Raw genomic sequence first — 18,417 nt, 5'->3', positions numbered from 1 at the left:
GTTATCATCCAGAAACCATGAAAACCATTGGACAGATAGACAGGAAGACCGACAGACCGACAAGCTCACTCCTAGATAACCCCACCCCAAATCTGTGGGGTTATATGAACAAATGTATGAGTCGAATTAATATTGAACACTTACATTTGGCTTCATTTGGTCTGAAAGAAGGAAGAGAGCATTCATTTGAATTGATACACATACAAAGGCGGTGGACCTGTAGGTTAACAGAATATATTGTCCGCAATTTGATTTCTCAGTTGCGACAAATATTCTACATGCTGATTTTAAAACTGAATAGGGTGAAAATTATGCAAATTAAGACCAAATAATTACTTAATCATTAATAAGTAAATAAAAAAAAATATTACACCCAATATTACTACACAAGAACAAGCAGGCTAAGGATATCTTTTAAAACATATACAATAGTGTTGTATGTATCATTTAAAGAAAGGAAAGTTATATGTTATATATATGTTACGTATCGGAAAGTGGTCTCTTTTAAAGTAATTAATTCCATAGGTGTTTCTCGAAGCTGTCATGGCTTAGTATAAAATACTCACATGCACACAGGATTCCCATCAATTATTGAACACTGGTGTGTGTCCTCACATAACCCATTTAATGACATGTACAATTTACAAAGGGTTATCTCATCTTTGAACGTTTCATTTGTAACTGTAAACGTAACATATCCACATAAACACTCAAGTTTTATAATATTCACACAATATCAGAAACCTTAAAACAAAGCAAAATATGAGCATATGCGCAATTGTCAAACATGAGAAAGGAAAGTCACAGTTTAATAGCAAGGGAATCCCATCTTCTAGTCCATATGCTATACCCAAGAATATACCAAAAATGTGTTTCAATACTGGCAATTATTCTCGTATTAAACGATTATATATCTATTTTTGAATTTAGGCAAAATTCCTTCACTGCTTGCTCTTTTCAACATTTGGGAAAAAAGCAAGAGGGCCATGATGGCCCTAGGTCGCTCACCAGAGTAACACACTAAAACAAGCATGTTTGACCTACTGACCCAGGTTTTTACACAATATGACCCAGTTTCAAACTCGACTGATTTTTTAAAGAGATAAACATTCTGACCAAGTTTTATGAAGGTTGGATTACAAATGTGGCTTCTAGAATTTTTATCGAGACAAAAATTCTGACCAAGTTTCATTAAGTTTCAGCCACACATGACTCAGATTCAAACTAGGCCTAAAAGCCATCAAGATCAACATTCTGACAACGTTTCATGAAGATGAGTTCATACATTTGGCCTCTAGAGTGTTAACAGTTTTTAATTTGACTGGCCGACCTAGATTTTTTACTCCATATGACCCAGATTCAAATCTGACCTAGACATCATTAAGACAGACATTCTGACAATTCTATGTGTTAGTTAACGTTTTACAATGTGATCTTTAATGTGTTAACAAAATTGTCCTTTGATCTGACCTTGTGACCTAGTTTTTGACCTACATGACCCAGATTCAAAATGTGCCTAGAGATCATAAAGATAAACATTCCGACCAAGTTTCATGATGATAGTTCATAAATGTGGCCTTTACAGTGTTAACAAGTTTTCCCCTTAATTTAATCTGGTGACACAGTTTTTGACCCCAGATACCTCAATATTACGTCCAGAATTTTATCTAGGGTAACATTCTAACCAAGTTTCATTAAGATTAGACTAAAATTGTGACCGCAAAAGAGTCAAATTGTTGACGACGGACGACGACGAACGACTGACGACGGACGACGGATACAGGGCGATCACAAAAGTTCATCTTGAGCACTTCGTGCTCTGGTGAGATGAAAACAAGAATATTCATTTAGACTCTTACCAGTTACGTCCTTTATCTTGACTGATGTTGCCGAAACATTCTCGGTAAGAAGTTCTAGTGTTTCAGCGCCACTGACGAGATTTATACTGGCTTTTACCAAATCATTTATTGCAGTTGTAACGTTGACATATTTTACTTCGAAATCAATAATCAGACTCCCGTATCTGGCGAAAAATAAAATAACCATATCATTTGACGACAATCACACAATAATTGCGTACATCTCTTCTAAAAAGATAGTAATATACAACAGGAGACATTTATGACTATTGCTGGATGTTATGTCTAAAATATTGTATATCAATATGCCTGCCGGCTTAGCTCAATAGGGAGAATGCAGATCTATGGATCTTGAGTTTGATTCCTGGGCGATGCGTACGTTCTGATAGAATACATTGTGTCTGAAATCATTTGTCCACCACTGACTTATGTGGAGAAGTTGACAGTTAATTGCTTAGAACAGGTTTTTACTGGTACAGAATGCGGAAATACTCGTTAGGTTAACTGTCCACCATTAAATTAAAGAAATTCTGTTGAGAAACGGCGCAAAACGCAAAACAAACAATTTGAAACTGGATTATATCTCAGTAAAGATATTTACAAAGTAAATAAAATATACGCTAAAGTGAAATTAATGTATTTAGTTTGGGTCAAGTGTACGGTCTGTTTGATGTTTTTAAGGCACCGCTCGAAATATGAAACACAAACTCAATATATCAATATATATATAAAGTTCAACGTTTCGGCGAAACTGTAAAATGCACATAAAAATGAGAAACTCTGTATGTGCGCTTTAAATATTGTGATACTGCTTATTGTTGAAATATAAAACGTTACCTTAAACCAAGTATAATTATCTCCTTTAGATTGTCTCCCATTGTCGTTATAAAGTAATTCATCAGCTAAGAAAACATAAAGCTTTGACAATTGTGATGAGCTTTATAGTATAGCATATTCAAGACATTACAGCACGAAACCCGCTTGAAAAACTTTCAAAAATCAGCATATAATGTAAAACGGATATGTAATAAACGCGTATTCATTTACACTCTATGATCAACTTACTTCACCATATATTTACCTTTAACCTTTGGCCTGCTGGCGACATGTGATTACGCCTTTGCGACCAGTGCAGAACAAGATCAGCCGGCATCTCTCTGCAGGCTGATCATCGTCTACACTATTCGCAGTTCAGTCACTTAATTTTCAGTGAACACAACTTCGAATAATAAATGGTATTGCCCAAACTGAATGATAGACCAGTCCATTTTAGAAACTTAGCAGGTTAAAAGATAAACATTTTTTTTTCAAAAGTTACTTTCCAAAATAGTTTATGCTTAGCACTAACTAATGACAACAAAGTTGTACCTTATCTGTAAAGGTTTTATTAACATCTTGATCTGTTAAATTAACACTATTTGTACTGACAGCAAACACCATAACGATTTGTGTCCGTCCAATTCTTGACAACGGTTTCTCTGTACTTGCTGGGGTTATTTCTGAATTAAAGTAGTTACAAATTAATAAGTGATTTGATCATCATAATAACTGAAATTAATTATTGATAGATAAAATGACGATTGGAAAAAACTACATATATATATCTTAGGAGACTAAGTTATCGTAAATTGGAAATTAATATTAAATTTTCCTATGTAGAAATAAACCCAACATCATTAGACACATTTGAATCAGGACCAGAATTTTACTTTTTTACATACGCTATTATATGTCAATAATACAAAGAAAATAAAAACAAAATGGATTCCAAGGACGCTAACTTGTAGTTTTAGTTTAAAACACTAACATATAGGTATTATTATAAATAAATATAATTTAGCCTTTATTACAATTTATAACTAGAGTTGTCACAGGAGTGACGAATTATACGCCCACATTACGGCCTTGTCACAGAACTAAGCCAATATCAAGTCAAACTTGCTTGACCTTTGACCTCCTGACCTAAAAATCAATACAAGCCATCTTCTAGTCATGCTCAACATCCCTATAAAGTTTCATCATCCTCGGCCTAAGCGTTCTCAAGTTATTGTCCAGAAAAGGTATCAATGTTCGAGGTCAATCTGACATTTGACCTTTGGAACTCGTAATCAATAAGAGTCATCTGCTGGTCATGACCAACCTACCTAATACGTTTTTTTTATCCTATTCCAAATTGTATTGAATTTATGTCTGAAAACCGTTTTAAATGTTACTGTGACCTTGACTTGTGACCCTTTGACCGCAAAAATCAAAAAGGGTCGTCTGCTGGTCATAACCAACCTCCCTATCAAATTTCATGATCATAGGCTCAAGCATTCTCAAGTTATCATCCGGAAACCGTCTAACTATTTTGTGTCATTGTGACCTTAACCTTTGACCTGCTAACCTCAAAAAAAACTTGACCTGTATTTTATTATGTTACATCTGTGTACAAAAATTATAATCCTAGACCCAAGCGTTCTAAAGTTATCATCCGGAAACCATTTAACTATTCTCAGTCACTGTGACCTTGACCTTTGACCTACTGACCTCAAAGTCGAACTTGTCCTGCATTTTATTATGATACACCTGTGTATCAAAACATATGATCCTAAGTCTAAGCGTCCTCAAGTTATCATCCAGAAACCGTTTAACTATTCTAAGTCATTGTGTCCTTGACCTTTGACCTACTGACTCCAAAGTAGATTTTGACCTGCATTTTATGATGATACACCTGTTAACCAAGAATTATGATCCTAGACCCAAGCGTTCTCAAGTAATCATCCGGAAACCATTTTAATATTCTGAGTCACTGTGATCTTGACCTTTGACCTACTAACCTCAAAGTCGAACTTGACCTGCATTTTATGATGATACACCTGTGTAAAAAAATTATGATCTCAGATCCAAGCGATCTCAAGTTATCATCCGGAAACATTCAATTGTTCCAAGTCACTTTGACCTTGACCTTTGATCTACTGACCTCAAAGTCGAATCTGACCTGCATTTTATGATGATACACCTGTGCACCAAAATATATGATCCTAGGTCCAAGCGTTCTCAAGTTATCATCCGGAAACCGTTTAACTGTTCAGGGTTACTGTGACCTTGACCTATTGACCCGACCCCAAAGTCGGACCTGACATGTATTTTCTAATGTTACATCTGTGTACCAAAAATTATTTAAATCTGTCAAGCCTTTCAAGAGTTATCATCCGGAAACCATAAAACCAACGGACTGACAGACAGACCGACCGACCGAACGACAGACAAGCTCACTCCTATATACCCCACTCCACCCCCAACTTCATTTTGTGGGGGTATAAAGAGTTCTTCCTTTAAGATATAATTGGGATTAAACAAAACATGCATTATTACCTGTTTCACAGTTTGAATCCTCGAATCCTAAAACACATTCACATGCATATCCATTCACAAGATCTTTACAAGTACCACCATTTTGACATGGACGAGATGAACACTCGGCAACATCTGAAAATGATGTATCAAGCAAAACACGGATGGCAATGCATGGTTAATATACGGAAAAATAAGCATAATTAGCATAAACATTTCAAACATATGGCTCAGAGAGGCCGTACTGTAAGTCTGCAATAAAGCTATTAACATAAACGGTATTAATATTCTTATTGGTGATTTAGAAGTGGAAACATTTATACGATATTTACATTCGCCACATCTTCGGTGTTAGCCAGAAACACATCCCCTCGGTTCTGATGTATTAGTTGAATTAAATCAAGTCAATATATTAAAAGCGTAAAACCCCTCTCTATCTATCATTTACTTTAACATGAAATATACCTGTGGTCATTTAAAACGAAAGATACTTAGGTAAAGTACTAGTATAAATTCTACTTGATATTTTAATCAATTGTTGATACGAATACACTCATAGACATTTATAATTGGTCACCTATAATTTTCAAATATTTCTTTATGTATACCCTGGAAATAAAACAACAATATATTCAAACACTTTATTCAATAATTTAATAATAATATGGGCAGTTTCATTTCATGAGAGCATTTGAGATTTGGTAACAACAATAGTTTGAATGACAACACCCACACTTCACAAAGTCACACTTTCAATTAATATCTCGTATGTCCGCTGTTCGCATTAATAACTATCTGAAAACGGCTACACACAGAAATGATATAGATCTAAATGACGCCTTTTTGATATTCTTCCACTTGTCAACAGCGTCGTTTTCAAGATCATGTAGACTCAATTCCTGTGGCAAACTTCGAATTCTGCTTTTGAGCAACTCCTAAATGATGTTATTTTGAAAAAGAGAAAGTGTGACTTTGAAAAGTGTGGGTGTTGTTGTTGAAACTGTTGTTATTACCAAATCTCAAATGTTCTAATGAAAAGAAACTGCCCATGTCTTTATTAAGATATTGAATAAAGTGATTGTTTACATTATTGTTTATTTTCAACGACGTATTCTTAAAGAAATACATGAAAATCAAGGTGAATATAAATTTCTATGAGTGTATCTCTATATGCAAGGATTTCGATTAGATTTGCCACGAGGTTCACACATTGAAATAAAGCACTTATTTTTCAGTTTGTGTTCTTTGTGTAAAGGAAACAAGAATAACTGCTCAACTGGGAAAGTCACGTTCCAAAAGTGCAGCCTCCAAAATCCGCAACCAAAAGCATGTGGACTTATGCACGAGCTTTTTTAGATAGCAATAAAATTTAACTTAAATGTTAAAAGTCTTTGCACGAATGTATTGTTTGTTAAATACTTTATATTTCAGAAATTGTATGAAACATTTTGACCGTTTTCATTGCGTTAAGACAAAGTTTTTTTTTGAAAATGAGATGTACGGATATTTCATGTATGTGAGGTTCTTACCGTTTTCACAGTGAGTACCATTATATACAAAGTTTCATTTAAAGTAAGATGTACGGATATTTCATGTATGTAAAGTTCTTACCGTTTCGCATTGAGTACCATCATATACAAAGTTTCATTTAAAGTAAGATGTACGGATATTTCATGTATGTGACGTTCTTACCGTTTTCGCAGTGAGTACCATCATATCCAGACATACAGGTACATGAATAACCGCTAACACTATCTTTACAAGTACCCCCATGTTGACATGGATTGGATGAACATTCACTGATATCTTAAACATATATACATTACATTTATACTAATATCCATAATCCTGTAACAATGAATAACAATATATATATCATATACTTTAAACTCACACAGTTATTGTAACAACGAATAACAATACACAGTAAAACACTTTAAACTCGTACAGATACAATTACATCATAATCCTTATTTCAATATGTTAAGAAATCTTGAAAAAAGTTAACCCTGCTAGGAAATAGACTAAAGGAAACCATGCGCAGTGTAATATCATTAAATTTCAATTTCAAGATTTCTGTGTTACGATGTATAAATTCGAGTACAAATTTCAGCTATCGTGGATGTACAGTTATAACTCATTAATGATGAATAGATTCAATAGCAAATATAGTATAACCAACTAGATTATCAATATCTGTTGTGTATACTAGAAAGTGTTATGCAAGGACTTGTGGTTTTCCACTTTTTAACACGATCCATTTGTATTTGACAGTTTCCAAACTGTCAAAATGCTTGATTTATCAAGAACTTATCGGAAAATTCAAAAGAACAAGCAGATGTTTCATATATTTGATAAGCATTAATAAAATTCAAGAAATATCTTAAACCAGAAACATTCATTCATAAAACATAATTTACTTATGTCCATATATGTTAGAACTGCTCTATCCGAAATCGAATAATGCGCATACTTTCATTTTGTTTTACTATCCGAAACATATGCACACTACGATTTTTGTAGTTTAGATAATATTATTTTTGTACATAAACATCAAATGACAATGTTTGAGTGGCTATCCGAATTCAGATAAGCCCAAAACATTTAACTATCTAAAATCGTACTGAAGAAGAACTTGAGTTTTGTCATTACTATCCAAATTCAGATAAGCTTTAACAATATCCTATCTGAAATCGAATGAAGCAAAACTAAATGTTGGCGTTGCTATCCGAATTTAGATAAGCCCTAACAATTAGCAATAAAAAGAATCAGCGTTGACTAAAATTAAATGTATTACAATGAGACAATGTTTACTATCTGAATTTGGATAGAGAAAAATCTTTGTAATATTGTTACTATCCGAGTTCGGATAAGCTCATTCAGTATAGGAAAATCTGGAAGTTGTCATTGGCGAAATTCTTATAAGCCACGGTATTGGGAAGAGCAGGCAAAATAAACGGTGTGACACATGATGAAACAAAACATATTTTAATATATATTAATTTCATATGAGCTTTGATATTACTCAACAATATACATTTGTAATATTATTATTAAGTATCTACATGTTTCTGTCCTGTAATTAGCAAATGGTTAAACAATTAAGCATAACGTTATTTCTTTTAGAGAAAATATTTCATGATTCCACATTGTCAGTGTATTAGATATTCACATTCTTCTTTTGCCAGTCTACCAGATCTTTTCCAATCCTGTCAGGTAGCAATATATGAAGGTTTAATATCAACCTGAAAGTTAAAAGTTATACAACTATATGAAACGTATTTAATAATTGTATTACATAAAATGTAATGAATTTGCTACAATACAACGCTTATGTGATGAAAAATACTAAGAAAATATGGTTCTGGATCTAAGTAACATTATTCATATTCAATTAAAAGAAATCAAACATACTGATAATTTGCTGACAATAATAAATATTTTATTGTGTTATGTGAGGAATAAGCCACGCTCATAACATGTAACTGCACTATATGCGCGGTAATATTTTCATTTCTTTTAATTGCTACTGTTCTTTATTTCAATAAATAAATATGCAAACTATTAGTTGCACAATCTATAAGAACTATTATGAGTTTTATATGCAAACTATTTACATTCAAACAAGCGTATGTAATTTTATATTCTTTATAAATCCATATTTTAGAAGATAATAACTGAATACCTTTTTTATTAGCTTCTCTCAGTAAATCCAAAAACGTAGTATCACATGAAACATCATTTATTGAGTTAAATCACTGGTTAATTCCGTCACATAGTTTGCAAACTGTACATGCACTAGATTTAGACATTTACTTAGCGAATCCTATGCCATTTCCTAGATAATAACATCGGTAAGAGCACAGTAGGCGGTTACTACAGAATGATTGACTGAACTGTTATTATGTAACCTGTAGATAACCTCAACCACTCATCATACATTCTGATGCTGATGTTATCTGTGAGAAGATTCTTTTGAGTTTTAAGGGGCCAGTAGTTCTGTTTATAAATACAAACATGTGGTACTGATATTGCTGATAAAGAGAATTGTACGACCATTAGTAAATTTTATCTACCTATTGGTATGCATCTCAATAATTATGTTCTTATTACTAAATCTTAGCTCGGTAGGTAAGAGCATTGGTCTACGGATCGCGGGGTCGCGAGTTCGATCCTCGGGCGGGGCGCATGTTCTCCGTGACTATTTGATAAACGACATTGTGTCTGAAATCATTAGTCCTCCACCTCTGATTCATGTGGGGAAGTTGGTAGTTACTTGCGGAGAACAGGTTTGAACTGGTACAGAATCCAGGAACACTGGTTAGGTTAACTGCCCGCAGTTACATGACTGAAATACTGTTGAAAAACGGCGTTAAACCCAAAACAAACAAACTTATTACTAAATCCAAAGCTCTAAACACCAGCTTGGTAATAGATATAAACATATCTTTAGCAAACTTTAATGATAATATACAGTGTATCTTATAATGTAAAAAATACCTACAGAAAAAGATGTGTGTGCAAGTTATCAGAATTTTACATCTTATTTCTGTATATTGAGTAATAACTCCACATTAGAGTTTCAAGAGCTTGTATGTGATCGATTTCATAAGGTCACTTAATCATTATATATCAAATTATTAACATTCATATCTTTTAAACTCTAAATAACACGCTGAAATGATTTTCTTCTTATGCTAGTGATATTGTCTACATAATGCAGGTACTATATAAAAAATTTGATTAACCATTGGTAATCAGTGCAGCATCTTGACCATATATCTATATGCAATAGCTTATCTGTACTATTATCTCTGATACAGATATAAGCATTACATGTACACTTCTAAAACTAAAGCTATCATTGAAGGTGAATATACACAAGCACGCACTGATACAGTACTTGTAATTTGACGCACACAAGACTGGATAATAATGTGGACTGCATGTAAGTAATATAGTAACAAAACACGGAGTCCTATATTTCTGCAGACATTTTTTCTGAAAAAAAAAAAAAACCTTATATGCACCAGACACAACTAAGGCTAGATACTTGTCACTTGTTTGAGGTTTCATTAAATTACGTGATGAGGAGAGTTAGTGCGCACAATAATGTGTCGACGGACAGACAGGAAGACAGACAAAATGAAATCAGTATATACCCTTACAAATTCGTTTTTAAGGGGGCAGGGTTATAAAAATGTGATTGAAGAAAACATTAGTGATATATTATTTATGAACGAAGATTTTTCTGTTAAAAATGCGGGAGTTATGTTCCTTTTATTAAAACACACACAAGTCTCCTGTCTGTTTTCTAAAGTGTTATTTGTGATATCTTAAAACTTAGATTTCAAACAATAATGTTTCTTTAATTTTACAAAGTCACTTAGTATAAAACACAAAGTTTACGCAGTGATTTCTTAATTTGTTCACAAAGTCAATGTTACCTATTTAACACAAAGTATCTATATATTTATTTTTGAAAATCGGGTGTATATACCTTCTACGTATTTGGTTTAACAAAGGATTCATCACGTTTGATAATCATCAAACAACTAACAATACAATCAGATCTAAAACCTGGAAATCTTTGGTGATAAAACAAATCTCTATATCTATTAAATAAAGATCTTCAGATAAATACCATTGACAACTTCTTAAAGAGACTGGACACAAGTGCTATGAGGCAAACACTAGATTAGCTCCTAGACGATGATATACCTTTTTTATGATTAAATGTAGTGAACTGAGCCAGTCTATATCCTATGTCCAATACCCTGATAATTTCAACATCATTCCTCTGTGAAAATATCTAAAATAGACTGGCGTTCGTCTCCATGAAATTAATGAAGTTCATCAAAATATGAAAAATGTAGAAACATATCAGTCTAGTGGCTAGTCTAGGCAAACACCTAAAGCTTTCTTGACATGTAAGAATATGATTTTAAAGAAATGTATTTTCAAATCTACAAACTAAATCAAACAATGAAATAATATTCAGACCTCAAAATTGAAAGTATAATTATCAAAATCTACATGTTTTCATGAAAATCCAAGAACAGTATGTTCATTCTTGTTTTTACATGATTTTTAACAGTATATGATGTATGTAATAGAAAATTATTCATCATAATAAATACTTTGGAATTATTTACCAGAGCAGTTGATAATAAATTAATAAATTAACATAATAGTTTAAGCTATTTGGAAGTAAGATTACAAACATTAAATAAATATATGTACTAATCTTAGTAAGGGAATGGTAACCAAAGTGGGGAACCTTACAGGACACATACATAGCATTTATTTATCTGGGGGAAAACAACATATTTTTTGTGTAGGCATGTAATAAGCCTGCTCGCTTGTGGTAATCACCTGACGACAGCATACGGGGGAGTTACATTTCCGTACAGAATTTTCGGAGATTGCAATATTGTACATAAAGTAATCTAATAGACTTCCATCGCTGTCATATCAAACATCTGCAAAGTAATGCTAAAATCAGATTTTCTTTGAAAACGAATCACTGTATATGCGCTAGAAGGAGGAAGCTTTTGGTCAGCTAAATTTTGCCAAAATCTTATTCATCAAATTACTGACTTCAAATACATCAATGTCATGCTTAAAGAATTCATTAATGTATAAATCAAGTCTAACTTGTATTTGAACGAAGCTGCTTTACAGCCTGTCGGATTTCGTCTAAGGACATTTCTAAATCTATCTTTTTCAAACATGACCAGTCCTGCAATTCCTCATTAAGGAAGCGCTCATTAAAGTACAAAATACCATGATCTGCTTGATAAAAGTGATCTTCTGGATTATTAATTGCTTCGAAATATGAAAGTGTCTTTGTTTATCTTCGATTTTGACCCATAACCAGTTGACTCTAGATCTTTCAATAATTTCCAGTACTACTTTGCGTTTGTTAATCTAGCGTTATTAAACTAATTTATTTGTATTACGCTTATGTTCATTAAATTGTTTCTGTCTTATAGTCTTTTCATTATAAATCCGACCTTGATTCAATAAGTTTGACTATGTTACTATCTGACCTATTTTCTCTCAACCTATTTCAATCACAATAAAATTTGTCTCTTTTTAATGAACATTTTTCATCAAACCATGTTTTATTTTAAATCTGTGGCGGAAGGTTTACTAACTCCGATTTTATAATTCTTGTTAAAATGTGGTGCGCAAACACTGTGCATAATGTTTGAAAAATGTAAAGAGTTGTATCGAATGAAGATGGATTACTTTAGCGCAAAAATGCCGTGTTAGTGCTTGGAACTGCCACGATATACTTGGTAGCTATCATGATAATATTCTAAACTTTCCAGAAATGTTGTGCATTTTCCTGAAAACATTATTGTGATAAATTACTGTTTTCAAAATATTCTTTTTATTTTTTTAGGAAACTTTAGGCTATTGAGAGAAGTTTTCAGGAAAGCTCGAAATATCAAGATAATTGCTGAAAGTATCGAAATAGCTGTCTTGCTAAGAAATGGCAATTGTGGGCACTAACACAAAAAAAATCCAGATACTAATGTAAATTATTGCATTGATATAGACTATTGAGATAATCTTTTAAGATAATTTCGCTTTTACAAGATAACTTCTTAAAAGTATTGCACCGGCTACTTATTAGACTAGTTCCTAGACTGTGATATATCTTTTTACATTTTTATGATTGAATGTAGTGAACTGAGTCTATATCCTATGTCCAGTATCATAATTTAATTTGATAATTGAAACACCATTCCTTTGTGTAATTCTCTCAAATGTACTGGATTTTCTCTCTGTATGAGATAGATTTATACAAAAAAGGGAATAATGTAGAAATATATTTATTACTAGTCTAATGGCTAGTGTAGCTACCTATCATCTCGTGCCAAAAACGTGCCACCATACTCAACAGTTATTAATTTTTATTAGTTAACTCATGCCATTTAGTTTTAAAGGGGAACAATATTTTCAGAATGTTTCAAGGATCTATCGTACGGGACAGCACTCCTGCATAATATGTAATGTAGATTGTCGGTAAAGATGTTGTTTGATTATCAAAAAAAAATTTTATGAACTATTTACTCCTAAACCTTAAAGACCAACCGAAAGCTAATAATCACATAAACGTAGTTTTAGGCATTTACCGCGTTAAGTTGTTTTTAAAACATCATGTGCTAGCTTTTTACATTTTGTTATTCAGTCAAATTGTTTTACGGTGTTCCGTTTGGACCATCATTTTTTTTATTTCATAGCCACATACCTCGAAAGCCGACACCACGACACTACGACACTACGATGAGGAAAGTCGAAAAGATGAAATTCAACACTACGATAGTGAATGTCGATATCTTTCTCGTTTTCACTATCGTGGTTTCATCTTTCCATCACCGTGCTGCTTTCGACTTTCGTTATCCTAGTTTCGATTTTCAACATCTTAAGTGGCAGGGGCCAGTTTCGCATTTGGCCCGGGTACGATTTTTTAATCAAAATAGACAGGTGCACTTTAAAGGCATTTACATTCAGCTGGTTATTCATGATGTTTATAGAACTGAGGATTCCTGCGTACGAGTAGTTATTGTGTAAAGTACATGTACTTGAATCGATTTTCCTAGCTCCGTGCAGACGGCCGGTGTAATGAAGTATTTCGACCCCCATAGAATAATGACCCCCCGGTCATTATTCTATAGAAAAAGTGACCCCCCGGTCATATTATTATGACCTCCAGATCATAGTACTATGACTTCCCCACGTGAAGTAAACTGAACCTCACGAAGAATATTGACTCCCATAAAAAAACGACCCGCGGTCATTTGGTCAGATTTAGTGATAACTCATGTATCTAAGGCCTAATTGCTGCATTTTATGCCCCCACTCGGGGCATATAGCTTTGCCCTTGTCCGTCCGTCCGTCCTTCAGTTTGACCATTAACCCCAGATACCATCACTTGACACAGAAATCAGAGCATTCCGCAACGGGAAAAGGGATTCTGTTTCTAGACGCTGTATCTTGGTGTATACATTTTTTTCAGGAAAATAACAATTCACAATACGTTCACAAAACACACCAGTGTCAATAATCCCTGCAAACTTCGGTATGAAGTAATTCTTCAGAAGAAAACTGCACAAGAAACTGCTAGCATAGAACTTAGTATTAATAGAAGTTGCAATACTTAGCAGTGGCAGTAAAGTACGGTAGCGGCAACAATAAAAAGTAGTAGTAGTAGTAGTAGTAGTAGTAGTAGTAGTAGTAGTGGTAGTGGCAGTGGCAGTGGTAGTGGCAGTGGCAGTGGCAGCAGCAGCAGCAGCAGCAGCAGAGGAATAATTGACAGCAACAACAGCAGCAGGAGAAGAAGAGGTAGATGTACAAAACGTATTAGTGGAAGCAGGTTTAGTAGTATCAGTAGTAGCAGTTGTAGTAGTAGTAGTAGTAGTAGTAGAAGAAGAAGAAGTACATGTAGTAATAGCAATAGAAGTAGCGGCACCAGTAGTAGTAGTACAATCAAACTATTGGCAATGGAGGGTATTAGAGTTGTAGATCTAGTAAAATTGTCCATTAGGTTTGGTGGGGATCACTTTTTAATAGATATTATCGTCGAAAGTCTTTTTAGGAGCCGGTGTTTTACACGGAAAGAGTAACTTTTTTAAATAGAATAATGTCCGGGAATCGATATTGTATGAGAGTTCGAATGTAGTAATTTCGGCAGTGAGTATTTTACATGGAAGGAGTCACTTTTTCTATAGAATAATAACCGGGGTCGTTATTCTATGAGATTCGAAGGGAGTCATCTTTAGGGAGTCAGTGTTTTACTTGGAGGGGTCAGTTTTTCTATAGAATAATGACCGGGGGGTCGCTATTCTATAGAGTTTTCAAAGGGAGTCAGTTTTTTATAAGGGGAGTCAATATTTTACAGGAAAGGAGTCACATTTTCTATAGAATAATGACCGGGGGGTCGTTATTCTATGGGGGTCGAAATACTTCATTACACCGGGTCTAAAGTCTTACATGAGGTAACGGAATTCAGACGAAATGGAAACAGTCATTCATCCTTCCAGATTCAGCTCAAAATAGCGGAAAAAGTAAACGGTTATGAGACACTTTTCTTCCCACCATTATTTTCGTCTGGCCACATGCTTTAAAAATATGCATGTGTTTTAGGTCAGTCATTTGCAGATAATACGGTACAGGTCGCGCAAGGTGTGCATATGGGCCATTTTTTCCTCAAAATTTAGTGTCCTGAAACCTGCGTTTTACTCGTTTTTATAACAGAAGCAACCGAATCGGCAGGCTGAAAATGTCATACAATGAAGTGCTAAGTCTATGCAATACATTCGCTCAACACTTGCCTTGAATTTATCAAAATTGATTTTTCATGATTTGTTTCGCACTGGTATCAGCCCAGATTTGTGGAATTTTCAAATTAACTATCCCTTGTCACATAAGTTTCGATTTTCAAGTCGAAAGTATGATGATAAAAATCGAAATTACGATGTTGAATATCGAAACTACAATGATGAAAGTCGAAAGTTCGATTGTGAAAGTTGAAACCACGCTGATGAAAACACAAAAGATGGTTGCTACATACACATATTTGTGATACAACCCAGCTTAGGTCAACTAAAGTGAAGTGTTCTGGCAGACTGCAAATAGTTGTATATCTTCTCAGATTCTTCAAAAACATAATCATATAAATACAACACTTATATCAAAATCCTGTTCTTCGTTCAGCTGTCAGTAGGAAAGTAGAAAATGATTAACCTAATTATGTTAAAAATCTTAATACATTTTTTTTATTTTAAAATTCTTATCGGTTATATTATAATAATAATATGTGAATATTATTGTGTTTTTTTTTTAGTTATCTGATTTCCCGTACAGATTAAACAACATTTATGCAAGCTCCGTAGCATAAGCTCCATATAACCAAGGTACGTATCTTTGATTGAAATCTGTCATTTAATACCTAAATGACGAATTTGTAAACACAATTAAGAATAAATGGTTCTGTTACAGCATCATACATAATATTATCAAGAAAAGACAAATATTAACAGTTGATATGCATCATCAAAGGTGGGGATCTAACCTTTATGACACATATTGCAAAAACATAATAAATGGATTTCATTTATTAAGTTATTAGCAATAACCCCATCCGAAGTAAAACATCAGAACTGTACGTGCTAGAACCTCTTCTATTGACAATTTTGAAGTTCTTGATAATTGCGCGTAAGCCTTTCGTGCTCCGCTATTGAATAATATTAAAAACCCGTACCGTCCGTACTTGCATTAATATATTTATTTTTCAATAAATCTGTATATATGCTAAAACATCAGAGAAAGGTATTATTTCTATGTTATTTAGATGTCTTCATACAGTTCACTCGTTAATGATCCCATGACTTAACTTGCTATTTCATGTTCATTTTATGATATCACGAATTATTTGTATATCGTAAAATGCAATTAAAGATGTCCTTCAAATGAAAAATTAGAGCTACAAACTTGTGCTAGCGACCACCCGTGAATAGCGACCACCTGTCGACAACGACCGGTCTCTGGTCCCCCTGCACAAAAATGCTCATAAAAAGGCCGTGAATAGCGACCACCTGGCGACCGCGACCAGCGACCGGCCTAATTCATTCCCAAGAGTCATATTTGCCCCCTAATAACGACCAATCTGGTCCGTTGCGGCATGAAAATATTTGAAATCCGCCTAAATTTCACGACTTTCGCATTATAATAGCAAACATAATAATTTCTGCATGACTGATGTTTGCAAGTTTGCACCGGCCGAATTAATACATAGAACATACAGAGAGCAAGAAGCTGTAAAATACTTTTTTATCAGCATGATAATGACTAACTGAGAAGTGACCCTTCCCCTCGAATAAAGACCACCTGTGAGTAAAGACCACTTTTGCTTGTTCCGACAAGTGGTCTTTGTTCACAGATATGGCTGTATTTACATTCTGATACTTCAAACCAGTTTTCTGTGTGCTGATAGCTTCTATGATATAAATTTAATTATTTGATTACTGAGTTCTTCATGTAAAAGAATGCAGTTAAGATAGCATAAGAAAAAAACATTGTGAAAACCATATAATAGAATATATCAACTTATATTTTGGAATCGCAAATTGTTAATTGATATCTAAATCGCTTAAACTAGCTACCAACTGATATCTTAGGAAACGATTTTAATAACGTAATTATTAACTGGACAATGTTAATAGGACAAATACGGAAAAGTATTGATATACATCAACCATGGTAACATAGAGTTTATAAAATCAAATACGATTTCAAGATAGTTATCATGTGTTGTTGATATCATTAGATATTTTACATGTCCAAAAAATGATAGATGTGACAGCACCAGTCAAGTCAAATAGGTACTTAGAGAATCGAAATTCTTTTGTGAATGTCGCTACTATTTCGTTTATATGATAGAGCTAATCATACATATCACAAACAATCTAATGTTTTAGGCACAGAGACATCATTTCATAATCAATATTTTTAAAACGGAGGATAGCATGCATGAAATTATTATTACTATGGACATCACAAACTGAAAAATTGTTAGTTTCTAATAATAGAAAAAGGGAAATCTTTTTTTTTTCTTGCTCTGTAACAAACAAGAAAGATTTATAAGCCCCACTAAATCTGAATCACTAGAACATATTGACTAGGATACTGACCATCTGTAATTACTAAACACTGATCTAATACACCAATTTTACCAAGTAACACATTTCTGACAGGTCAGCTTAAGTTCACATCTGCTAAAGATATTCATCAATGTTTAAACATGAAACTTAGGTACCGAGATGCTAAAATTAATTTGGCCCTGTATGTTTTTAAAGTATGGAATTTAACCAAATTGCCATAAATATAGTATTGACGACAAAGAGCTACCTAGAAGTTACTGCAACTTATGTTTTCGAGATTAATTATAATTATACAGTAGTATGGATACTCTAATACTTTTAAAATAAATTGCTCTCAGCAAATATCAAGTACTCAAGTTCACATGATCATTGACTGACACGAGTAAATAAACTTCAGTTACAGAAGTACGTTATCTCAAGACTTTACTGTTCTTTAAGTCAAATTACATGGTCTGACCGGTCAATATCCCAGCTTTGAAATAAATTAATATGTGATCATCAGCGGGTTTTACCAACTAATTGTAAATATAGAACTATTGAACGTTGAA

At 33.5% G+C, this 18,417-nt stretch overlaps 1 protein-coding gene and 1 long non-coding RNA gene across 4 annotated transcripts in view; both read right to left on the bottom strand.

Annotated features, from left to right (window-relative positions):
* The window catches only part of LOC123542781 (von Willebrand factor D and EGF domain-containing protein-like), a 78,422-nt gene that overhangs the window by 8,213 nt on the left and 51,792 nt on the right, over positions 1-18,417 (bottom strand). For all 3 annotated transcript variants that reach the window (XM_053531540.1, XM_053531542.1, XM_053531541.1), the window contains 7 exons: positions 6,888-7,001; positions 5,217-5,330; positions 3,228-3,358; positions 2,697-2,761; positions 1,860-2,023; positions 567-681; positions 145-161 (listed from right to left, as the gene is read on the bottom strand). In XM_053531540.1, the coding sequence (XP_053387515.1) occupies positions 145-161; positions 567-681; positions 1,860-2,023; positions 2,697-2,761; positions 3,228-3,358; positions 5,217-5,330; positions 6,888-7,001 (720 nt within the window). The remainder of the gene's footprint in view (positions 1-144; positions 162-566; positions 682-1,859; positions 2,024-2,696; positions 2,762-3,227; positions 3,359-5,216; positions 5,331-6,887; positions 7,002-18,417) is intronic.
* On the bottom strand, positions 8,168-10,316 carry LOC123547958 (uncharacterized). Its single transcript, XR_008368623.1, has 2 exons — positions 8,881-10,316; positions 8,168-8,440 (listed from the first exon to the last, which is right to left on the bottom strand). It is a non-coding gene; the product is annotated as an uncharacterized LOC123547958 (long non-coding RNA).

This window comes from Mercenaria mercenaria, chromosome 19, assembly GCF_021730395.1.
Source record: "Mercenaria mercenaria strain notata chromosome 19, MADL_Memer_1, whole genome shotgun sequence".
In the NCBI taxonomy this organism is placed as follows: domain Eukaryota; kingdom Metazoa; phylum Mollusca; class Bivalvia; order Venerida; family Veneridae; genus Mercenaria; species Mercenaria mercenaria.
Note: the sequence above shows the minus strand (reverse complement) of the source record. Positions and strands in the feature narration are given on the sequence as shown.